General features: G+C 36.3%; 8 protein-coding genes across 8 annotated transcripts; 5 read left to right on the top strand and 3 right to left on the bottom strand.

Moving 5' to 3' along the window:
• Nucleotides 1–516: 516 nt before the first annotated feature.
• cxdA (cytochrome c oxidase subunit IV) lies at nucleotides 517–1555 on the top strand (the record flags this gene model as incomplete). The annotated part of the gene is made up of 3 exons (XM_004350138.1): nucleotides 517–587; nucleotides 608–799; nucleotides 1183–1555. The coding sequence occupies 3 exons, from the start codon at nucleotides 517–519 to the stop codon at nucleotides 1553–1555; spliced, it is 636 nt and encodes a 211-aa protein (XP_004350188.1).
• Nucleotides 1556–1805: 250 nt separating this feature from the next.
• On the bottom strand, nucleotides 1806–6395 carry DFA_11246 (bromodomain-containing protein; the record flags this gene model as incomplete). Its single annotated transcript, XM_004350139.1, has 5 exons — nucleotides 1806–3104; nucleotides 3171–3416; nucleotides 3476–4532; nucleotides 4827–5770; nucleotides 5847–6395. 5 exons carry the CDS (start codon nucleotides 6393–6395, stop codon nucleotides 1806–1808), a joined length of 4095 nt encoding a protein of 1364 aa, XP_004350189.1.
• Nucleotides 6396–7305: 910 nt separating this feature from the next.
• On the top strand, nucleotides 7306–7995 carry DFA_11247 (GRIM-19 domain-containing protein; the record flags this gene model as incomplete). The annotated part of the gene is made up of 3 exons (XM_004350140.1): nucleotides 7306–7484; nucleotides 7662–7733; nucleotides 7860–7995. The coding sequence occupies 3 exons, from the start codon at nucleotides 7306–7308 to the stop codon at nucleotides 7993–7995; spliced, it is 387 nt and encodes a 128-aa protein (XP_004350190.1).
• Nucleotides 7996–8236: 241 nt separating this feature from the next.
• DFA_11248 (uncharacterized protein) lies at nucleotides 8237–14431 on the bottom strand (the record flags this gene model as incomplete). The annotated part of the gene is made up of 8 exons (XM_004350141.1): nucleotides 8237–9219; nucleotides 9594–9628; nucleotides 10049–10393; nucleotides 10649–11340; nucleotides 11921–12123; nucleotides 12217–12874; nucleotides 12996–13376; nucleotides 13658–14431. The coding sequence occupies 8 exons, from the start codon at nucleotides 14429–14431 to the stop codon at nucleotides 8237–8239; spliced, it is 4071 nt and encodes a 1356-aa protein (XP_004350191.1).
• A 3310-nt stretch (nucleotides 14432–17741) lies between these two features.
• Nucleotides 17742–20440, top strand: rfa1 (putative ssDNA-binding protein; the record flags this gene model as incomplete). The annotated part of the gene is made up of 4 exons (XM_004350142.1): nucleotides 17742–17840; nucleotides 18128–18180; nucleotides 18480–19994; nucleotides 20098–20440. The coding sequence occupies 4 exons, from the start codon at nucleotides 17742–17744 to the stop codon at nucleotides 20438–20440; spliced, it is 2010 nt and encodes a 669-aa protein (XP_004350192.1).
• Nucleotides 20441–20736: 296 nt separating this feature from the next.
• Nucleotides 20737–22595, top strand: DFA_11250 (uncharacterized protein; the record flags this gene model as incomplete). Its single annotated transcript, XM_004350143.1, has 4 exons — nucleotides 20737–20864; nucleotides 20949–21473; nucleotides 21519–22198; nucleotides 22366–22595. 4 exons carry the CDS (start codon nucleotides 20737–20739, stop codon nucleotides 22593–22595), a joined length of 1563 nt encoding a protein of 520 aa, XP_004350193.1.
• A 209-nt stretch (nucleotides 22596–22804) lies between these two features.
• On the top strand, nucleotides 22805–24025 carry DFA_11251 (uncharacterized protein; the record flags this gene model as incomplete). Its single annotated transcript, XM_004350144.1, has 2 exons — nucleotides 22805–22938; nucleotides 23026–24025. The coding sequence occupies 2 exons, from the start codon at nucleotides 22805–22807 to the stop codon at nucleotides 24023–24025; spliced, it is 1134 nt and encodes a 377-aa protein (XP_004350194.1).
• A 160-nt stretch (nucleotides 24026–24185) lies between these two features.
• On the bottom strand, nucleotides 24186–24972 carry DFA_11252 (uncharacterized protein; the record flags this gene model as incomplete). The annotated part of the gene is made up of 3 exons (XM_004350145.1): nucleotides 24186–24365; nucleotides 24448–24843; nucleotides 24952–24972. The coding sequence occupies 3 exons, from the start codon at nucleotides 24970–24972 to the stop codon at nucleotides 24186–24188; spliced, it is 597 nt and encodes a 198-aa protein (XP_004350195.1).
• Between the last annotated feature and the right edge of the window lie 57 nt (nucleotides 24973–25029).

Genomic DNA, 25029 nt, shown 5'->3' on the forward strand with positions numbered 1-25029 from the left:
TGTCGATTCGTATTGGCAACCAACCCCGTTCAGTTTTAGTGTTGACGCAATCGGTGTCACGGCTCCAAATTGGGATGATACCATTATAGATCTTCCACTTGACACTCTCTGGTTGATATCGCGACACCGACACCGTACCACGCTTTGTTGAACAAACAAACAATCAATTTGTACAGATGTGTTTGCTGGGCTCTATCTCTAAATTGTTAAGGAATTCTAGATTATCTTGCATTTGAATATATTACTGCTTACTAATACTACAACTACAAAGGTTGATGAAGAATAAATATCATGAATGAAAACAAACAATATCTCTCTTTCCTTTTATCTTTCTAGAGCCAATAGATGTAAGAGATCCTCATTATCTCTGTCCTCTCTTTCCTCACAACGTATTTTTTTTTTTTTTTTTGTTTTTCTTTTTTTTTTTTCATTCCTCTCACACTCTGAGTGTGCTGTGTTTTCAATGATGGTGATCATTAGACTACTTTATCATCATACATTAAGTAAAGAAAGAAGATGCAATTTTTACGTACTGCTACTCGTGTATTCTCAGCTACCCAACCATTAGCTGCCGTTCAAGGTTCAAGGTATGTGTCTAGTACAAAAGTAACAGCAACAAAGCAGTAGTAACAGAGACAACAACGACAACAATCAGATCAGATCAGAACAATCGATTCATTCATTCCACCACTTCACAACAAAAAACGACAGTGGTTGATCATAGACAACAGATTCATTCAATTAGCATTAGATCTTGTATACAAGTTGACATTATGCATCTTTACATTTGCAGATATGCGCAAGAATGATCAATCTGTACTGTGCGACAATCACACAACGAAAATTGGTCATAAATAATGAAGAATTTAAAAAGTCACTATTCAATCATGTATTGACAAGATAGAAGGATAGATAGATAGATAGATACAAACAAACAAGATCAATCGATAATAGACGTAGACGGACGGATAGATAAAACCGCCAACAATTTAGATGAAAACATCAACCAAATATGATGATCATCATCAATGTCAGACCATTCTACAACAAAAAAACTCCTTACTACAACAACAAAGATTAGATCGAATAATCTAGACAGACATAGTTGAAAGATCTTTGAAACTTTAACACAATTATTAACACATTACCACTTTTATTACATACCAATATAATATTATATAGAGGTTACTTTAAGAAGTTCCTCTTCCCAACTGAAAGACAATTGAGAACCGAACAACTCCACGAAAATGGTATCTTCCCAGGTAACCCAGCTTTCGATGCTTTCTATGACAAGCTCGAACAAACCCAAGTATCAAAGGATCTCAATATCCCAGATGCCTTGTTGGACGATCCACTCCTCCACGTCTCTGTCATCAAATACAACAAGCACGTCGTCGAAAAGTACAACTTATCCCCAGAGCAAGAAAAGTCTCTCTTGGAGGAATACGATCTCTCATATGGTGACTCGTCACTTGAATATATCCTCCCACTTCCAGTCCCAGAACACAACTTTGAAGAATTACCAGTCATCGTTCGTTATGATGGTGAACACTAAATAATTCAAATCAACACTCTCCCCCATGTTTTGTGATGATGATAAAAAAAGCATTACAAATCTGGATCATTAATAATAATAACAATAATAATAATAATAATATAAATATAAAATATAAATAGGAAGAAAAAAACTTTAAATTATTTGTAAAACCCACCATTCAATTGATTAATTACACTGTGCAGTGATATTTTGGTAATAATAATAATATTAAATAATCCTATCTATATTTAGGATTTATTTACTTTTATTAAGTTGAATTCTTTGTAGATTTTGAAATGGAACTCAAAATTGTTTTAAAAGTTTGAATTACATTAAAACCTGATGGACTAGTTGGTGGGGAGGAAATACTTTGTTCGATACATTCACGAACCAAATCCAACAACTCGGAATGGATTCTTAATAATTCCTCGATGGATTTGAATTTTGATTGTCTAACCATATCTGTAATGAGATTTGTTTCTTCATCATCAAAGTCTACACCAGTGCCAACATTGATTTGAGAGTTTTTGTACCATTCTTCGATTTGAAGTGTTTCAGCTTCTTGTTGTTCTTTTTCCTTGGCCTCTTTTTCCTCTCTTTCTTGTGTTTCTCTTTCCTCTCTTCTTTCCTTTTCCTCTCTTTCCTCCTTTTCATTTTCATCTTCAACCTCTACAACACCATTTTCTTGGTCTTGACTCATTTTCTTGTCACCATCTTCATCGTGATGATCTTTTCCATTTTCTTTCATCTTTTCATCTTGACTATCATCATGATCCTTATGAATACCATTTCCATTCATTAAAGTAGATGTTGTAGAAGTGGTTGAAGTAGTTGAAGTGGTAGAAATAGTAGTTGTAGAAGTAGCAGTGGAAGTAGTTTCGTCATTTTGATTCTTTTCTTCTCCATCTTTTTCTTTTTCCTTTTCGAGTTCATTTTCATCTTTTTCTTTATCAGTTTCTTCTTGACTTTGTTGTTGTTGAGTAGTTTCTTTATCCTTGTCAACAGAGACTCTCTTTTTACGTGGTCTTCTTAAAAATGAATCCATCATTTCCTGTGTAATTTGGGTAGGTGTTTCACCACGGAGTCTTGCACTTCTAGTTGCCATTCTTGGTTCTGGACCATTACCATTTAATTTTGCCAAACTTGATGATAATTGTACACTATTTACATGTTTATATTTTGGTGTAGGGATTGGTGGTGAACCCATAACATTATTACCATTACTATTACCGTTATTATTATTATTATTATTATTATTGTTGATATTTCTTTTTGGTAATTTTTTAGCAATTGTTTCACAAGCACTAACAAGACTTGGATCAAATTGTTCAACCATTTGTAATACTTCATCTTGTAATTGTTTGGCTCTTGAAATGGATTTGGCAGCATCGATTCCATCTGGATCATGGTGATTATAATATTCAATAGTATTGAATACAATAAGATCAATGTCATTCAAGAATGCTGAAAGACATGAATATTGATGATTCTCTAAATTACTTGAAACTCTATATAAACTCATAGGTGTTTCAATTAATTCATAATATTCTGGACATAATTCAATATTCTAAAAAAAAACAAATAAATAAATAATTTCTTTTTTTTGTTGTTTTTTTTTTGTTTTTATACTTACAACATCTCTAAAGAAAATTGCATATCTTCTATCATAAATAATCTTTGAAAGTGTTTCTCTTAACAATATTCTAATTTGTCTTAATAAATGTTCTTCACGTTTAACATCTCTTTGATCACCGGTCATCATTGGTACGATTGGTAAATTTTCCAATTCTCTTTTCTTTTCAATTTTCTTTTGATAGATTTGATATAATGAACTTTTAATTTCCTTGAACATATTTCTATAAAATTGTAATAATTCAATCTATAATAAATAGAAAGTAAATATATGTACTTGTATATTCATTGTTTCTTGTTACTTACATCTTTTGGATAATCAATTATAAATACACCCTTTTTCTTTGTACTAAACATTTCCAAGAGATCAGTTGGAATTGTATCCTTTGGTTGTTCAATGGTAGCAATGACAAAGATTGGTTGATCAGAATCCATATTGTGAAGATAACTAGAGAGAGTATTGGCAAGTGATGTTATTTCCCACCACTTGTCAATGTTGCAAAGATAGAGGACACTGGGAGCAACCTTTTTAGCTTCACTAAGGATTCTACAGCAAGACTCTTCGATTGATTTTGATGATGCATCTGATAGTAGGGTACAGATATCGATTGAAAAGGTTGGGAAATCTTCGAGGTTGTACAACAATGCATTGGCGAGTTGTATTTGACACATTCCCTTGTCTCCACCAATCAATAGTCTAGGACGATAGATAGAGTTGGTGGTCATTGTAAATGTAAACTTTTCCTTTTCCGGTAGTTGGTTGTTTTGTTCGAGTTGGGTGGTTTGTTGTTTCGACGCCACAGTAAGTTTGGCGAGTTGTGATTTGGGAAAGATGGCGGGTACGTAGGAATCGACCAAGTTCTTGAGATAGGGTTCGAGCAGTGGTTTGATGGTCGACGAGAGTGGAGCCGAGAATGACGACACGGAACGACGCGACGTGGGGACAATAGTACGCATCGATTCGATAAAGTTGTGTCGTTGCACGGTGATGCTGTTGACATTGAGCAGAAACTTGGAGCTGCCGTCACCGCTGTAGATCTGGGGGTAGGCAGATCGCAGTGCACCGAGGACTGACTCGGAACAGAGTGCTTTAATGTCTGCACCGCAGTATCCCGATGCACGCTCTGCCACCTCTTGAATGGTCGATTCGAGCAAGGGAGGTTTCCAGCTCTTTGTGTGGATCTCCAAGATACGCTTACGCGCGGATGCGTCGGGTAGGGAAAACATGAGCTCGCGGTCGAAACGTCCGGGACGTCTGAGCGCGGGGTCGATCGAGTCGACTCGGTTGGTGGCACCAATCACAATGACCTGTCCACGCGAGTCGAGCCCGTCCATCAATGCGAGCAGAGTAGATACGAGCGAGCTGTGGATCTGGTCCTGACGACTGCTTCGCACGGGTGCCAGCCCGTCAATCTCGTCGAAAAAGATGATCGACGGCTGCATCGACTTGGCCTGCTCAAACAGGATACGCAGCTGACGTTCGGCCTCACCCACCCACTTGCTCAGACAATCCGCACCCTTTCGCATGAAAAATGAGATGGGGCGATTACCCCCGGCAATCTTGTTGCACTCGTTGACAAGTGCACGTGCAACCAATGTCTTGCCTGTGCCTGGTGGGCCGTAAAACAGCACACCTTTGGGTGCCGATATATCAAACTTTTGGAATACCTCTGGGTAGACCAATGGAAGCATCAGCATCTCCTTGAGCAGACGAATGTGTCCGTCCAACCCACCGACACTGTCAAAACCAACCGTCGTATCTATTTGCAGTGGTTCGGATCCCGTCGCGGTAATGTCGCCACCACCATTATTATTATTATTGCTCGGATTGGATAGGTTGAAATTCATGGGAATATGTCCCCCCTTTGGTCCAAACGATCGTCCGGCCACACCGTTGATTGGAGTGACGGGGGTATCTGGTTCATTGTCGGAATTGTCAGTGTCTCGCGACGACGATCCATTTCGTCGTTGGGGTGGTGGTGGAATGTACATCTTGCCACCCGACACTCCTCTTGCCGAATGTTTTGGTGGGTATTCTTTGGTTGGATCATATCTACTTGTTGGAATACGTGTTCTTCTAGAGTTAGTTGGTGGTAGATTCTGTGCCCATGATGCACCTCTTGTCGTTGTTTTCTTCTTTTCAACCAAATCACCATTTTCATCCAATGGTGGTGTTGTATCTCCAACACTAATCGCATCTATATCTTCCTCCTCTTCTTCCTCTTCTTCTTCACCTTCTTCTTCTTCTTCTTCTTCTTCCTCTTGATCACTATGTTTTGAACCTTCTTGTTCTTCTTGTTCCTCGACAAGTTGTTTTCTCTTTCTCTTTCCAAATGCATTTAAACTAAGATCAAGTGTATTCAAATCAATAGTTGATGTACTTCTTGTTCTAGTGGTTGGTAGATTACTATTATTATTATTATTCGACGATATTGATTCTCGTTTAATTGGTTGACGCATTACACGTTGGTATGGGTTACTATTGTATTGTGAATCATCATCTGATTTTCTACCATTTCTAGTCGGTGTATGACTCTCCTCCTCTAATGTATCATGATAGAATCTTGGTTTCTTTATAGTTCTACCTGCTCTTGATTGTACCTATCATAACAATCAATCAATCATTAAACAGTTAGTTAATTGTCAATCATATCAATAGATTATCCTTTATACATACCATTGGAGGTGGAGATTGTTGTTGTGGTTGTTGTCTACCATAATTTGATCTACGAGTCGTTGTAGTAGTCGAATATCTCTTTGTGACTCTTCGTTGTTGTTGTTGTTCTTCTTCCTCTTCTTCCTCTTCTGAATCATAATCATCTTGATAAAGTTTCTTGACTGGTCGTCTTGGTCTAAGATTAAACTTTTTCTTTCTTGCTTCATCTTCCTCCTCCTCTTCATCCTCTTCATGATATTCTGAATATTCTTCTTCTTCTTGTTGTTGTGGTTGTTTCTCTTCTTCCTCTTCTTGTGTCTGATCCTCTATCTCTAATGGTTCTTCTTCTTCTTCTTCATTGTTGTCTTCTTGTGTATGTGGCTCATCATCTTGATCGACGCCGCTATCATCTCTAACTTGTTCCTCCTCTGTTTGAACCTCTTCTTCTTCCTCTTGTTGTTGTTGTTGTGATGGTTGACCTCTTCGTCTAGCTGATAAAGGGGTTGATGGCGCTGATTGTTGGAGTGCCGCAATCAGCGATGCTGATCTGCTTCTTCTTGTGAATGTCATCTAATCTATATCTACTTGTATATCATGTGTATATATCCAACTCTTTAAAGTGTATATCTCTATCTCTATTTGTGTCTAATGAAAATCAGATCAGTGATCGATGATTGAGTGTCAGTGACAGTGGTTTGTTTTCTTTGAAGAAGTGTCAAACGAAATGAAATGAAATGAGTCCGTCGTCTTTGTTTCGTCGTTCCTGATCGCAATTTAACTTTCAAAGTTTAAATGACACAATACAAATACCAAAAGAGAGAGAGAGAATGAATATATAGATATAGTAACTAAACTATGATATATTATACAAATAATAATAATAAACAGATAAGTATTAAACACACACACACACACAGAGAAATGTAAGTGAAAGAAAGAATGATTGGTATTTTGCTCTTTATCTCATATATATTAAAAATATTTATAAAATTTTTAATTAATTAAATGATTTTGAATGTCTCTTTGACTCTTTTATTTATCTGATGAATACATATGAGATACTCGAGTACAATACAACGCACTAGAACAACATTTTTTACTCTATCAATCCTACCTCGATTACAATAGATAGAGCAGGCAATGAGAGAATAAAAAGTTGTGTTCTAAATGGGTTGTTATCGTGATCGCCGTTCATGTCAAGAGGTGATGCTAGAAATCTCCCAATCTTATTTGTTTCTGAGGGTTTTTGGTCAATTGTCGAAACAAAAGACAAATGATACTAGTTCAAGACAAACGAGTAAAGTAGAGAGTCGACTCTGAGTAAATTAAATTCAAAAAAAATAAAAAAAATCAATTTTTGGTGATCTCTGCACTGCAGCCACTATTCTCTGAGACTGTGAGTTTGATCTTATTGAGCAGTAGTCGACTTCTACCATCTATCTATCATTGTATATTAAATTAAAGAGAGAAAAGAGATAAGATGACAATCGATTACAGACAAAGATGGGTACAAGATCTTCCACCTCCAGGTGGTTATGAACCATTACCATTCGGTAGACAAACACCAAAGATGGTTAGCGGCTACAAAATATTTGCTGGTGTTGGTTTGGTCATCTCTATTGGAACTTATTTATTCATTAATCAAAGACTTCAAGATTTGTATGTGTGATACATCAATCAGATTCTTATCATCATCAACGCATCATCATCGTTGGTTGCGTGATAAATGAATGAATCATTCATTCATTCATTCATTCATTCGATACTTGTACAAATACTAATACCAAATACTATTACAACTAATTACCCTTGCATTACAACTACAAACTTTAACAGGAGAAACGAAGAAGAAGAAAGAAGAAGATTAACAAAGATTTTACCTATTATTCAAGCTGAAAACGATATTATGTATGTGTTTATAGATAGATAGATAAACTGAAACACAACAGCGACAATATAATCAATGGATGTGATGACAATGAATGAAAACAAATGATGATTAACATATATTTGACAATGTTGCTATATTATTAGGTTCCTTGGATCAGCACATGAAAATGTATATCATACTAGATGGATGCCACCTTCAATCGATAGATGTGGTGCTTTCAAGATCATTCCACAGTCATGGGTTGCTGAAAAGAAGCAACACCATGGTGGTCACCACTAATTCATTTCAATTAGTGACCTAAACTAATAATAATAATATAATGATCTAGACAATAATAACAACCCAGTAATAATAATAATAATATACAAACCCTATTTTTTAATTTAAATAATCCATTGGTGGAATCAGACTAGATTGGTGATTTATATACAAACGTTATATATTCAATAATTTATTTACAAGTATTATATTTAGGGGTTGTTGGTTCTGTTTGGATTGGTTAGATTGATGATCCATTCATTTAATGACTAATGGATAACTTGTAGAATCGAATTGCATTGTCGTAATAGATATTTTGTTGTTCTTGGGGAGAGAGATGTTGGAATGCTCGATGTGTAAGGACTAACCATTCCTGATACTCTTCAGACGTGTGAACAGGGAAATCACTGCCCCACAAGAGTCGGGTGGATGGGAAACAACGGAGAAGATGTTTGATGTAGGTGAGAATCATCTGATTGGCACTATCGGCAGATGAAGGAGATGACGAAGGTGACGACGACAATTGAGAGGTAAGGGTAGCAGAGGCAGGGGAGGAGGATGAGGATGGTTTGTATTGGTTGTACATGCCAGAGACCTTGCATACTACATTGGGGGCATTCTCACCAAACCATTGCATATCAAGACTCCACTGAGAAAAGTCTGGTGAGTTGGCAGAGATGGTTGGTTTGGCAGCATGGTCAATTACAATTTTAAGATGTGGGTATCGTTCAACCAGTGTTTTGAGGTGTTTTAAATGACGTGGTTGTACTAAAGCTTCAAATACAATCTCTTGGGCTTGTAGATACTCCAAGACTTGGGCACCCTCTTTCTGTAGTATCCAATCATCTTGTGCAATGTCTTGGAGCATTGGTCGTACACCCAATAGCACCTGAGAACCGTCACCATCACGACTGGGGTGTTTGGCAGATCGAATGTGTTTGAGCCATGCAACAGACTTTTCTCCACCCATGACATCACACCATCCCACCACTCCTCTGACCAAAGGTTCATTTTTGGCAACGTCAATAAGATACTCTGTCTCTTGCTCTGTAGGTGCAGCATTAACCAATATAATGCCATCGACATGATGAGTGTGATATTGGTTCATATTGACTGCCTTGTAATCAGACACTGAATAGTCTCTATACAATCTTTCAAGTGCAGGTGTTAACCATCCATAATCACCTCTTGCAATTTGCCATACATGTACATGTGTATCAATTAATGATGTTTGGTCATACATTACTATATTTAAATATTTATCTCTTTTGATATTATTATTATCTCTTGATTTATTATTTTAGTATAATTACAATTGAAACAGCTGTGAAAAAAATAAAGAATGAACTCATTGAATGATTTGGGGTTGGTTAGGACAAAATCAAATCAAATTCCAAAAAAGGAAGTTTTTCTTTGGGTTGTTGGAAAAAAAATATTGAATCATCATTTATTTATTTTGATATATCGTAAAATATGTACAGGAATCTTTTTATTTTAAAAAGTTAATGTTCTTCTGTTTGGTTAATTAGGTTGTTTGTTGTTATTAATATTATCATTGTTGTTGTTGTTGTTGATGGACTGAAAAAAAAGTATTTAACAAACGCGATTATTTTAAATACTTTGGAATTGTTGTTGTTGTTGTTGGTTTTGTTGACTATAATATAATAAATTATTATTAAAAGGTATGATGATTGGTGGAAAGAGAGAAATATGGCGGTAGTTTTAATATAAAATGTGATGGAATGTAATGATTAGATTGATGGTCGACTATTATTATTATTATTATTATTATTATTATTAATTAATTAATTATTATTATTAATTATTTGAAGAAAGTGAATTGGAAGAATCCATTGATAGACATTTACTAGTTTCATCTTTAAGGTTCAAGATGTCATCCCAAAGGACACGATTTTCAATGTATGATTTTTCGCATTCCGTTAGTACGTCGATTGCTTCGATACAGGTGGGTCGAGTGGTAATATCCTTGTCCCAGCAGGAGAGAATGAGGTCTTTAATTTGTTGGGGTGCATTGTGTGGGATAGTTGGACGTAGGTTCTGATTGGATGTGTACAACATAATCTGGAACTCATTGAGCTTCTTGTATTCACCATAAGGATGTAGGTAGCGACCGTTGACAAGAGCAAAGGCAAGCTCCCAAAAGACGACTCCGAGTGAATAGACATCTGACTTTTCCGAGTACTCTTTACCCTGGAAGACTTCGGGTGCACAATAGGCTGATGTACCACGTGTCTTGTTGAGCGTCATCTGGTTGGACTTGGTGTTGAACCGAGACAGACCGAAATCGGCTACTTTGATGCGCCAGTCCCGTGTCACGAGGAAATTGAGTGATTTGACGTCACGATGCACAATCTGTGGCGACGACTGGTGCAACGTGGAGATACCGCGCAGCAACTGGCTGGCAAAGCTAAAGAACCGCTCCCACGTCATCTTTTCAGAGTGTAGTACCTGGTAAAGCGACCCTCTTGCACAATACTCCATGACGAGACAGATACGTGGTTCCAAAACGACACCATACAGCCCGACAATCATATTGGACTGAAGTGACGCGAGCACATGGAACTCTTTGAGAAACTCTTCACGGTTGTGTGCTTCGTCGGCAGATTTGAGCACTTTAATGGCGACTTCACGACCGCGATACAGTCCTTTATACACTTTACCAGAGATACCCGAGCCAATCTTGTCAGTGTACTCGAGTTCGTGTTGAGGGATGATCCAACGTCCGTTTTTAATGTCCATGTTTTCGAGTTCTTTGAGCAGGTCGATTGCACCGGGTGTGATGGCTGGCATGGTCGTGCCGCTGGGAATACGCTTGTGCTTGAGTGAGAGGAGTAACTTCTTTTGGTCTTCGTCGTAGCAACCGATACGCACCATCATACTGTCATCCATACGCGACAGCGACCCCTCTTGCGACAACTCTTCGAGTATCAACGCCATACGGAACTGTGTCAACTGACACATGACGAGCGAGTTGATGATGATCTCGAGTCGACGCAGCAGGTCGATGATCTCTGGTACCAGACAACTGGGTTCTTCGGCCAGCATCAACGGCGTCTTTTTCTCGGCAGTCGAGATGAGTGTCGGGTCGGCACCAGCAGTAATCAACGTCTTGAGCACGTCGATACGTCCGAGACGCACCGCATAATGCAACGCACTCTCACCCTTTTTATTGACCAGGTTGACGTTGGCGTTGTTTTTGAGCAGTACATAGACCATCAAAAGTCGGACGCTATTATTAAAGATCGCCTTGTGAAGAGGGGTCTCCCCATTATTGTTTTGCTCGTTGACATTGGCACCGCGCTCGATCAAGATCTGTGCAATCTTTTGGCATTCGGGCGACCGGTACTTTTGGCAAAAATAGTGTAGTGGTGTGTTACCATCAATGTTGCGTTCCTGGACACGTGTGTTGGGGTGGCGGATCAACTGCACCAGCATCGTGTCGGGAATGTCGCTAACCACAGCCACATGTAGCGGTGTGTATCCCTCTTTGTCGGGATGGTTGACTTCGTCGGATTTCTTGGACGTGTAATACTCGAGCAGGATCTGCATCATCTCTGCCTCGCCCGACTTTATCACGCTGATCAGTGGCGGATCCTCCGACCGACCCGGACGCAACGTGTTGAAAATGTTGCTGTTGTTGGTCGCCGCCGTCAAGTCCAAACTAGCACCCCGCGACTTTCGATGTGGCTTGTTGGCCGTGACCAACTCTCTACTCTTTCTCTGATTCAATGCCTGTTTTAATCCATCCACATTCTTTTGTGTTATACTCTCTGATAATAATTGTTTTTCTTGATGTAATAATAATGCCTCTATAATTTCAAATGCTTCTTCTTTATGAATAAATAAACAAAATTGATACTAAATGGAAAATTAAAAGTAAGTTAATATCTTTAAAAGTTATGATTATTATTATTTGAAGACATACATCTCTTTCATCAGTTTTAATTAAAATTCCATTTGGAGCTAAACCAGATTTCTTTTCTATACTTTTTATCGATGAAAAAGATATAACTTTTTGTCTCTGTTTGGTTTTATCAAAAACCAAATTATCATAAAAACATAAATAATGTTCAGTTAAATATAATTTACCATATTTTAATACAGATCCTTGATATCCACAACTATAATCTAAAAAATAAAATAAATAAAATAAATAAATGTTAATTTTCTTTAATAATTAATTGGTTTGTTTTTCTTTTTTTTTTTTCCTTTTTTTCTTACAAGTATAAACTTTTTCATCAAGTGGTACAAGAGATTTAAATAATTGTTGAAATTCTTTGGTTGCAGTATCAACACTACTTCTTCTAGATTTTGGAGTTGTCGATGTTGTTGTTGTCGTTGTAGTGGTTGAGGTGGTTGATGAAGTAGATATTGATAGACTGGAAGATAGACTTGCACTACTACTTGATAAATCAGCAATGGTTGCTGGTGATGAAGGAGAAGGAGAACTATGACTATTCTGTAGTGTGGTGCTTGAATGACTATGATGGATATTGAAATGTTGGTTTAGCTGTGGAATGTGACTAGTACTCATACTAGTATTGAGCATCGTCGGTGTGTAGGATCCTGCACTGTAGCTATGAGAAAGATTAAAACTACTACTATTCAATATTTCACTAGTGTTTGGTGTACTATTATTTTGATTATTATTATAATGACTACTATGATTGAGTGTTGGTAGACTGCTTGCAAGCAATTCTTTTTCCAAATTGTTGTTGGTGTGATGATGATGATGGTGATTATTAGATTGCATGATCTCTGTGGGTGTGGAAATTGCCAAATTTGTCGGTGTCGTTGTCGGTGTGGTTGTGGCCATTGGTGATTTACTACTGCTACTTTGAGTGTCTTTGATGGGCAGACTGGAACACGAGTGACTGATCTTGGTGGAACAGTTTTTGTGTGCGGCAAACCCGCAGTCTTTGCAAAGCAGCCCTTGCTTGCCCATGACGCCCGTGATAAACTGCTCGCACAGCGTGCACCGTGTTGGCTGTGTAAAATACTTGGATTTGAAGTGATGCGCCTTGAGAATAGGCGAGAGCGAGGACATGTTGAGCGCGTCGCTGCCGTTGGGACTGTGCACCCCCATGAGCAGGTTGAGCGCGCTGCTGGCCGACTCGCACTCGGACAGCGGGGTGGACGTGGCGACCAGGTTGCCGCTGCTGCTGTTGTGGCGTATAGGTGTGGTGATGGTGGTCGTGGTGGTCGTGCTCGTCGTCATTGCAATGTCGTCGACCGACACGTGTGGATGCTGCTGCAGACTGTGGAACAACTCGGCGCGCAAGACCGACACGGACCCGGCGTCGGTAGTATTTCCGGCAGCCGCGGCAGCGTTGATGGCGAGCGACGACGTCGACGACACTGATGACGACAAACTGGGTGTGCTGTTGGTGAGGTAGCTGAGCTGCGGGGCAGATGGGAGCGGGGGGAGGGGTGGAAGACTAGACGACACCATCATGGGGACGGGTGGTAGTGGTGGATAGACAAGCGGCGAGCTGTGCTTGTTGATCGCGCCGCCCGTTGAAAAGAGCAGCTCGTTACAACTCTTGGTCTGCTTTTGCTGCATCTTGAGTTGTTTGGCAACATCGCCAATCGAGCTGTGTGTTGGTACGTCACCACCATTGGCAACAATTGCCGGTAATGGTTGTGGTTGATGAATCTTTACAAATTTTGATGATGTCGTAGACATTCTACTTGTATTATTATTAATATTATTATTATTATTGTTAGTTTGAACGATCAATCCATTTCCATTGACTGCGCCAGATGATGGCTGCAAATGTTGTACAACCACTACACTCTCTTCCAATTGTTGTAGTTGTTGTAGTTGCAAATTGTTGCTCTCAATGATCAGCACTTTGTTTAGTATCTCGTCCACGTCGTCGGTGGTTGTCGTCGAGCTGCTTCCATTGCTGCTGTTGCTTCCATGTTTCTCGAGAGCTGGTGGTTGCTGCTGCTGCTGTTGCAAGAGTTGTCGTGTCGAGGTGGCCGTGCTGAGGGAAGGTGGTTTGGGGAGTGGCACGGGTGTGTTGCGCATCGACGACGCTGTCAACGTGCTGTTGCTGCGCAGGTTGGCCATGTTGCTACTCGACACTGATATATGATTGTGGTAGAGTGCGTCGACATCTTCCCCGACACTTCCACTTTTTCGCAAATGTCCAAGCAAGTCAGATTCTGATTGTGACGATGCAGACAGTGTAGGCGATTTAACCGACATGATTTTACCACCTACAATTAATCTAGTCTGATTGATATTATTATAACTTTTACTATTACTAATTTTAGGTATAATATTATTATTATTTTGGTTATGACTATATGAAAAGTTTGAGTGACTATTATTTATATTATTATTATTTGTTGAGTTGTTATTATTTGAATTATTACTACTACCACTATTACTACTAGGGTGTTGATGGTTAGGCGAACTGTCGATCATTGTTTTAAAAAGAAAATAATAAATAAATAAATAATTAATTTTATAAAAGTTAGTTTTTGTTTTGTGATCGTTGCAATTTAAATAATATTAATATGTGTGTGATATATTGATTATGGAAAACAATGTGATATATTGGTATGGTATGGTATGGACAAAAGAGGGGGTATGGATGGAATAGGTATGAGTGAACAAAGAAGAAGAGAGAGGATTTGGAAAATGAAATAAATAAAAACAAAAAAATCAAACAATCAAAAATGATTGTTGATTATTATTTCTTGTTCTATCTCTTCTCTCTCTCTCTCTGTTTGTGTGTGTGGTTATGGTTATGGTTATGGTTTAACTTGGATTGATGATGATGACTAACAAGACAAGCAAAGATGTTTGTTGTTGTTGTTCCGTGACTATTTTTCTTTGTTTGTGTGTGTATATATATCGTTCTATTTCTCTCTCTCTCTCTCTCTATTTTTATCTATTGTCAAATCTAATGATTTCTACTTTATTCTAATTTCTCCAACCAATTATTATTATTATTATTATTTATATTTATATGTTTGTTCTCTATCTATCTATTAATTATTATTTCTATTATTGGTTGTTCTCGCTTTGCTGCTGCTAACTTGCAAGTGCCAGCCTCTTCTCTCTCTTTTTATTATTATTATTATTGATGGTTGTTGGTTTATTAAAATTAATATTTTAATTTTAATTTTTGTTAAGATGATGATGATGATGTTGGTGATGGTAATAGTGATGATGATAAAATAATAAAAATAATATAAAGTGGAACCTTTTTCCTTGCTTGCTTGCTTCTTTACTAGTAGTGTTCTTTGTTTGTTTGTTATTATTGCTTGCTTGCTTGCTTCACTCCTAACAAACAAACAATTATAACATAACACAGGCAGTCATACAGGCAGGTAGGTAGACAGACAGTCAACAAACTAATCATTCACACAATATCAATACTGGTGAATAAATATGTGTGTGGTTGATTGATGGATGGTGTTAAAATCATATAACAAAAAAAAAAAAAAACCAAAACCAAACATCCAATCAATCACTACGCTACACTACGGTACTGTATGTTTTTTGTTGGATAGTGATGATAGAAAATACTACTACTACTCCTCCTCCTCTGTCCTACTAAACTTTTTGTTTCCTTTCCTGATTGATTGGTGGAAACACCGTCACGATGTTTTTCCCAATTATTTATATTCTTCTTCCTTCCTTGTCCTGTCCTGTCTGTCCTTTATTATCTTGTCCTGTCCTATCCTATCCTATCATATCTCGCATCATTCATACAAAAAAAAAAAAAACTATTGTGACAGAAAAAAAAAAAAAGAGGGAAAATCTTTTTTTTTGAAGAAAATCAATCATGTACCTGTTTTGTATCTGTATTGTACTATTCTATATTTTATATATCTCTAAACTCTCTTAGAATGTGTGTTTAGTTTAGTTTTCTTGTTTATGAATAAACATACTCTGTTATTGTTATTGTTGTTGTTGATGTTGTTGGACGTTGTTATTTTTGTTTGTGTATTTTGAGGAAGAGGAGAAGGTGATCTATATTTTCAACTCTTTTCTCTTCTCTCTCTCTTGTCTGTCCTGTCTGTCTATCTTATTCTTGTTGTTGTTGTTGGTAGTATATTATATATAATTTTTATAATATGTATACATAAGGAGGATGGAGAACAAAGGATAGAGGTGGAATAATATTATTCCAAAAAAAGCATCCATAAAACCCATGCTGGGAAAGCTTTAGAAAACAACCACCACAAATGCATATCAATTGTGAATCAAACAATTTTTTCAATTATAGAGGGTGGGTTACTACTATCTACCACCACCACCACCACTACCAAAAAGTCTACAATAGATATAAGTGATGGTGGTGGGTGGGTAGGGGAACGTGTGATTTGATTTGTATATAATATTGCCAAAAAACAGCAACAGTGAGTGGATGGAGAAGTGAAGAGAAGAGAAGAGTGTGGTGATGTTGGTTGGTTGGTTAGGTTGGCTGATCAATCGATTTCACCACCACATAAAAAGCATCAAACAGTGTGAACCAATCGTGTTGTTGTTGTTGTTGTTGAAAAACACCATGGTGTGATGGTGGTGGTGGTGGTTGAAAAAAAATGGGATACTACTCACCAGCAGCAGCAGCAGCAACAAGTTCATTGTCTATAGACAACAACAACTACACCAACTACACTACCCGTCGAGGTTGACAAAATCACTTGATTTCACAAACTTGGCAGAGAGATATTCGTTTTTCTGTCACAACCCTTCCTTGTCTTCCCATCAACGACATTCTAGAATCGGATCCGTGCTGCACATGTGTCATGTGTTGTTGTTGAGAAGGAAGGGGAGGGAATGATGGGGATGATTCGTTTAAAGGGATAGTTCGTCCCCCCCAAACGAGCGAGATAGGGTGTGCTCACAAGTATATAGATAACTGTACTACCTGATGTTATAATTGGTGATTTCCACCATCGATGGATTCTACTTTAGAAATAAGTAGTAGTAGTAGTTCCAAAAAAAGAACAACAACCAAAAAGAAGATCAAGATGGCGATGGCGATGATGATTGATGATGAAGCATTTAAAACGATGATATTCGGTGTGGTTGAGATGATTGGTGTTGTTGTTGTTGTTGATGATCGTCGATCAATAAAGATTATGTTGACAAATCAAATCAAATCTAATCTAAATATAATCTAATCTTACCCTGCAAAGTTAAAGTTATGGATGAATAAACGATGATGATCAACCAAATCTCTGTCTCTTTTAATGAATGTTTATAGTCTATAACTTTCTTTCTTTCTTTACCTGTTGTTAATTCAATCAACTAACTATTGATATTAATGAAAAGCATCATCACAATATAACTATTGTACTTACACATTTAAATTTAATGGTAACAACAACTATTAGGGCAACACAAATTATTTAATACATATCCCATCTGTGGGGTTGTTATGGTTGGTTGGTTCGTTCATTGACCATCACCACACTCTATTCCCCTAATCTTGATCGTACGTATAACATTAAATGCATATTCCGCGAATGATAACCAAATAAAGATAACACTTTGAATTCGATCGATAACACACAAACAAAACAATGAAGTTCATTCACCTTGGAGTTTTTTTGATTATTATTATAAATATACCTAATTTAATAAATATTATATAATCTAATCAAAAGGTGAAACTTAACTCACTACATTGGCAGATTTTAAAGGACCAAGTTAAGTCATTGTCATGATGCAGTTAGTATATTGGGTTACAGTCACTTTATACTTGTCGTCTATTCAAATGGATGTATCACTCAATCAACAATCAAACAATTCCAAAAAAATCATTGGTCCTTCCCAAAAAGCTATAATCATCTGTAACCATATCTCAATGTATAAAGTAATTATGGACCTATATATCAACAAGGTTTTTGAAACTGACTCTTTCCATTTGATAACAAATTTTTAAATTTATTTTTTATTTGTAAAATTAAATTAAATCAAAAAAATCAATCATCCAAAACAAAATTCCCAGAATATTAATATTAATATTAATATTTAAATTTAATACTTATCCAAATATATTCCCACTTTTATTTAATAATATAATGTTTTATTTATTTTAATTTCTCCAACGATTTATTTTCGAGGAAATTTGAATTTTTCCCTCCATTTTTTTTTTTATAGGTCGAGTTTTTGGAGGGAGTTCATTTCATTAACTTTTTTTTATCTCAAATTTTGTACAAAGATAACTTTATTTTATATTATTTCACATTACTTCTTCTCATCATTACAGTCACTCATACATACAAATAGATAGATCAGAGAATGGCAAATACACCAGTAAAGGGATGTTTGGAAAGATTTATTCAAGATGCAAATGGTAACACCAACTTGAATGAACCCAACATTATTGTTCAAATCTTTCAGATCAAAGTTAAAGATGGCAAATATACGTAAGTATTGAAAGATATATAGATAGAGTCAAGAGATTATTAATATTGCTTATTATTATTTATCAATTTATAATCATTTCTAGTGCAGTGATAACTGATGGAGCTACCAAGTTCCCAACAGTATTACCAAGCAACAATACACTCAGAGAATTTCAAATCATCCGTCTCAATTCATTTGCTGTGATGCAGGGCAAAAGATACGTGCAAATCTTCAACTATGATGTACTTGCAGATCTCCAGAGTTTGATTAATAACAACAACCTTACCTACCATACCGTCTACTCTGCTCAACAACAACAACAACAGCAACAAAAGCAACAAATTCAACAAACTGGTGGTCAACAACAACCACAACAACAACAACAACAACAACAACAACAACAATACCAACAACAACGAAATAATAATAATAATAATAATCAATATAACAATAATAATAATAATAACTATAATAATAATAACTATAATAATAATAATAATGGTGGTAATTATAGACAACCACAAGTATCATCATCACAAGGTAACAGTAATCAAAACAATATATGTGATATTGATGCATTGTCTGAGGGAATGGGTTCATACACGATTTGTGCAGTAGTCAAGAACAAGTCAGACATCAAGGAGTGGAAGAATGTGACAAGTAGTGGAAGATTGTTTTCGGTCGAGTTTGCCGACGACAGTCCCTCGACATGCAACACGATCAAGGCGACCGTGTTTGGCGACCCCTACTGCGCCTCTTTGCATCAACAACTAGAGGCTGGCAAAACTTACATGGTATCTGGTAGTGGTGGTGTGCGCAAGAACTCGCAAAAGTTCAACAATACCAAGCATCAGTACGAGCTGACCCTTGGACGAGACACCACGATCACCCCCGTCACCGACCAGTCGCAGGTGATCAAGTCGGCTGGCGTTGTCAAGTTCCAATTCACCCCCATCAACTCGTTGGTCTCTCTCGGCGCCAACATGATGGTCGATGTACTCGGCGAGGTGACGAGCGTGTCCACTCCAATCGACATCACAACCAAGGCTACAGAGAGGGCCAAAAGCAAAGTTCTGCCCAAGTGGGCCATTACCATCCGTGACAACACCAACTCGGGCATTGAAGTGTCGTTTTGGGGTGATGACGTCGCCAAGTATCTCAACCAGATTACTGTAGGCATGATTGTCGGTATCAAGAATGCCAAGCTCACCCAATTCAACGGACACTCGCTCAGCTTCGGGTACTCATCCGAGATTGTCTTGGATCCACGTCATCTCGACCAATACGAGGGGTTCCGTCAATGGATCGCCCACAACAGCGGCACAAACTGCGCCAGTCTCACCCAACGCTCGACCTTTACTGGCAACAGCACAAACAAGGACGCACCTGTCCTGACCGTCGCCGAATTGCTCGCAATCCAAACCGAGCCTTTCGATGCCAACAACAACCCCAACCAATACGTTGTCCATGGTACCATTCGCCGTGGTGCTTTTGCCAAGGAGATCTCCAGAGACAACGGTCCAACTGTCAGCACATGTTGGTACGAAGGATGTGCAGGTTGTTTCAAAAAAGTTTGTGGAGGTCTTCCTAAATGTGAAGCTCCACGTATGACCAATATGTAAGAAAAGAAAAGAATAGAAAGAATAGAAAGAAAGCAAATAAGAATCTCTATAGACAACAAACAAACAAACTAACATATTTTTCTTTTTCTTTAACTATAGTTGGAAACTACCAATTAAAATAGCAGATGATACTGGAACTCTCAGCAACGTTGACTTGTTCCAATCTATTGCCCTCCCTATTTTGGGCCCTATCAGTGATTATGAACATTTAGATTCCACTGCATTCATTGCCAAACTTGACAAGGAATTAGGTTTTGAAGCCAAAGTTGTTGTAAAGTACTCTCAAACTACCGGAAATGCACCTGCAGGTGGTGATGGAACAACAACTTATCACCGTTACAGTGTACATCAACTCGAACGTACCACCGGAGCACATTTACAAAATATTGCTCGTGATCTAGCCTTTGCACTCACTTCTGTTGTCATTCCAGATGAACAATAATCATCCACTCTTATAAATATATATATTACTAGAATTCAAAGATCAAACCTATCATTCTTTTCTTTTTCATCAACAACAACAATTGTTTAAAAATTAAATTAAATATTCAATTATAATTATACCCATTTTTATTTTAAAATAAATAAACTTTACTTTCTTTTTTTTTTAAAATAATAAATTATTTATCATTCCAATAAAAAAAGGGTTGAGCTTCAAGTTCAAGAGTTTAGGGTTTATTATTAATCTTTTTGGATAATAATAGAGAAAAGAATATATGTGTATTTGTAGAGACAAGGATGATGATGATTGATGAACCAATTAAAGGGTGTATGGATCAATACATCAATTCAGAGTATACAGGAGAAAGGATAAAAGATGATGATATAGTATTACAAGTTCAAAGATTAAAACCAACAAATAAATCGTATGTTATATCTCTATTTCTTCATTTCTTTTAATATTTGTAATACTAACTCTATTCCTCGATATATATAATATATATCTATAGATCATACATTCAATTATATCTATCAGATTCAATTCATTTGTTTACATCATTGTATCGAATCAAAAAGAAACATGATGACGACGATTATGATGTCTATGATGATGATAATCTTCTTCCACCAAAATGTAATGAATTGATTAGAATCAAATCATTAACATTAACAAAAGAGAAACATATTGTTATTAAAGAGTTTGAATCACTTGGTATTCTTTCAACACTGATTGGTCGACCTAAACTTCATATGGTCTATCAACCTCTTGTACAACGGTACATAACAGTCAGGAATCTTCAAAAATATAGTCAACCTAAACCATCTTCAGTATCAGAGGATCATGACAAACAATATGGAATCACAAGTTTAAAAGATTTGAAAGAGGGAGTCTCAGACTATCACTTGACCGTATGTGTATTGGTTAGAATGAAATCAGAGCTTAGAGAAGGACCAAGAGGTAGTGTATTTACATTAGAGTTGGTCGATACCAAAACACATGATTGTGTGCCGGCAGTATCATTTAGTCAGGAAATGTATGGCAAGCTTGAACAAGACAAGACATACTATATATATTTGAGACCTTCAAATTATACTGCAATTCATCCAGGATTTCCAAGGAATAATAACTCAAAATTTCAATTGGTCATTGACAAGACGGCCAAGGTATTAGAGGTACCTCCTCAACAAAGATTACATCAAGATGCATGGACCAAATTCAATTTTATAAATATCGATCAGTTGGGCCCAACTGCAATCCCTATCGAGACTGTCAATAGAGATTCAATATTGGTAGATGTAATTGGTAAAATATTGTCTATATCAGATATATCATCAATCGAATTGCGTAATGGTGGTATTGTCCCTACTCTATTAGTCAATATTTTCGACACTTCAAATACATCGATCGATATTACATTTTGGGGAGAACATGCACTTAGCTGTCAACAACAATTAAAAGTTGGTGATATTATAACTCTCTATCAAGTTAAATTGACCAATTACTCTGGTAGATCACTTTCATTTGCAACGTCTCGTCTTGATATCAATCCATCAAACTTTCCTCAATATCAACAACTTTTGGCATTTATCAATCATCCAACTACTATAGAGAGTAAGATATTGGAACCAAAAAACCTTTCATCCAACAAATCCCCAGACAAAGCAGATATGCATCCACCAATAACTGCTAAATACCTCCTTTCAAATCCAAATTTTGAAGATTATAAAGAAGGAGCTACAAATATCTATGTACTCAATGGTATATTTATCAAAGATCCAGTTCAACCAATCACAAAATCTTATAGGTATGAATGAAATACTCAATCAATCAATTATTATTATTATTAATTAAATTATTATTATTAATTTTTCTTTTTTTTTTCTTTGTTTCACAAAGCCAAACACATCGAAAATATATATTTACAGATGAAACTGGGTCAGTCAATATATCTATTATTGGATATTCTGAATCCAAAGTATTTGGTCCAAATGTCCAACAAGACAACAACACCACTAGTTCTTTACGAATGATGATTAAAAAAGAAAGACCTTCAGATGGTGAACATCATCAGATTTCAGGACCAGCTTTAAATTTCTCAATTGTCGGTGAAAACCTCAAATTATATGTACATAATATAAATACTCTAGGACTATAGGAAAATAAACTAGTAAGAATATATTTCCAAGAAAAATGAAATTCAATTTTCCGATTGCTTGTTCAAGATTTGAGTACAAGCTAAAGTGTCTCTAAATGTAAAATATGATATTAAATTAAATTTTGTATATTTAGACAAGTAGGTAGAGTTGTATAAACTTTTGAAAAGACACAATGACAACGACGATATTAGGAAGCTTGATCAAGTATATGACAGATGAGGATAGTATTGGAACGGTTGTACATTTCAATGTTGGTATAAACGTTCATATTGATTCGATCACACCATCTATATCGTCTATTACCTCTGATAATGAAGATAATAATGAAGATAATACATACAGGTAAGAAGAAGATGAAGAAGATGAAGAAGAAGAAGAAGAAGAACGGAAAAGAAACGTCCTTCTATTATTATTATTAATATAATATAGTTATAGTGCAGATATATATGATAATTTCTTCAAATATAAAGCAAAGTTACATTGTGATAGTGGTGGTTTACCAATTAACAATCAAACCATCAAGATTGTCAGACTCAAGGTTTCACTATCCGACCGACATGTACATATCTATCAATACTTGAGAATGCCAACAATGCCACTAAGAGACAAACAATACATTTCATATCATCCCGCTTACATTGAAGCGAAATCAACAACACCCTCTTATTCAAATATTGAGTATCTAGCAACTGGTCAAACAGTCTTTGCCATCAAGGTTCGTGTCAATAGAAAGACAGTGTCTGTAGACGGAATATTTCACCGTGTTGAATTGGTTGACAATAGTTCATCTACTCTCAATTCCATCGTTGCACTCATTCCAGCCAAACTCTCTGGCGATTACCTCTTTAATCGATTGCAAAAAGGTAAAACTTTTTCCATCGAGAGTGGACCTGGATGTAAAGTAAATACTTGGCCTACATTAGAGTCCAATACACCATGGTACGTGAATACTAGCTATTTTATAAACTGTTCCAAACAAAATCCTCTCTTTCTCCATTTGACAATCAACGCCATCATAACCAAGATACCACCACAACAATTGACAGAACCTCCTCAACCATTTTCAGGTCCACCAACCAAAAAACTTGTACTCCAGGCTATCTATTTTGCACCGTTTATGTTGGTCGATATCCTGGGTGAGGTACTCAGAGTACATCAACTTAGAGTGATCACCAAAAGAAAAAGAAATTATATCAAACAAATTCCTCATTTCTCTCTAGAACTTAAACGTGGCAGCGAAGCCATTGAAGTTGTATTTTGGGCAAAAGATGCATTGGCCTATTCAAAGATGGCTATCGAACCTGGTGATACTCTCTATATTACCAAACTTAAATGTGATCATCATCATGGAGGTTCCGTACTTTATTTTTTATCCATTTCTGATCTCGTCAAACAAACAGATAAAGATGTTGAAATGTATGACTTTTAAAAAACAAATGTAAATAAGATCAATAATAATAATAATAATAATAATAATAATAATAATAATAATAATAATAATAATAATAATAATAATAATAATAATAATAATAATAATAATAATAATAATAATAATAATAATAATAATAATAAATATTTATTTATTTATTTTAGAATTGAGTTTCTGGACGGTTCTTGAGGTATTCAGCAATTTGTGGAATTTGAGAAAACTTCAAGGCAAATGCTTCCAAGGTTGGGTATCCTTTGATTTGTTCACCAAAACCTAACTTTTTAAGATACTCAAAACCAAAATAGATTGCAATATCTCCCCATGTATATTGTTTTCCAACCTAATTTAATACAAAAAAAGAAATAAATAAAAAGGTTAATTTTATAAATATTTTTTTTAATATGTTTCTCTAGTTTACTTACAAAATGTTGACCTCCATTCTTGATTAATAACTCTTCTAATTTGGAAACAAACTTTTGAATGGTTTCATCTTTAAACTTTTGGAGCTTCTCTGGGTTGTCACGTGAAGAAAAGTATGGCGATAAAATATCCCAAAGTGAATCAGCAACACCATCAATCAAGGCACTTTCCAAGTCGGTAGAGCCAGCTAACCCATGTTGCTTGGCAACATAACGAGCAATGGCATAGGATTGAGAGATTCTGACATCATTGTCTTCATAAAAAGGTAATTGACCAAAAGCAAGCTTTTCAGATAATCCTTGAGTCTCTTTGATTGACTTTACTCTTTGATCATCAAACTTGACATTGGCAAAAGTTAAGATTAATCTAATAAGTTCACCACGACCTTGACCGTTAAACTATTCAATCGAAATAATAAAAAGAAAGAAAGAAAGAGAAATAAACATTAATATAATGTCGTACTTGTACTATTTAATATACTACATGAATGAATGAATAAATCATACATAATATAAAGTTGGAGACATTGTAGTATATTGATATTTGTTGTTGTTGTTGTTGTTGTTATTGTTGAGATAATTTGA

Source organism: Cavenderia fasciculata (genome assembly GCF_000203815.1).
Source record: "Cavenderia fasciculata unplaced genomic scaffold Scf_EUAJFUG02HR96I-5, whole genome shotgun sequence".
Lineage (NCBI taxonomy): Eukaryota > Evosea > Eumycetozoa > Acytosteliales > Cavenderiaceae > Cavenderia > Cavenderia fasciculata.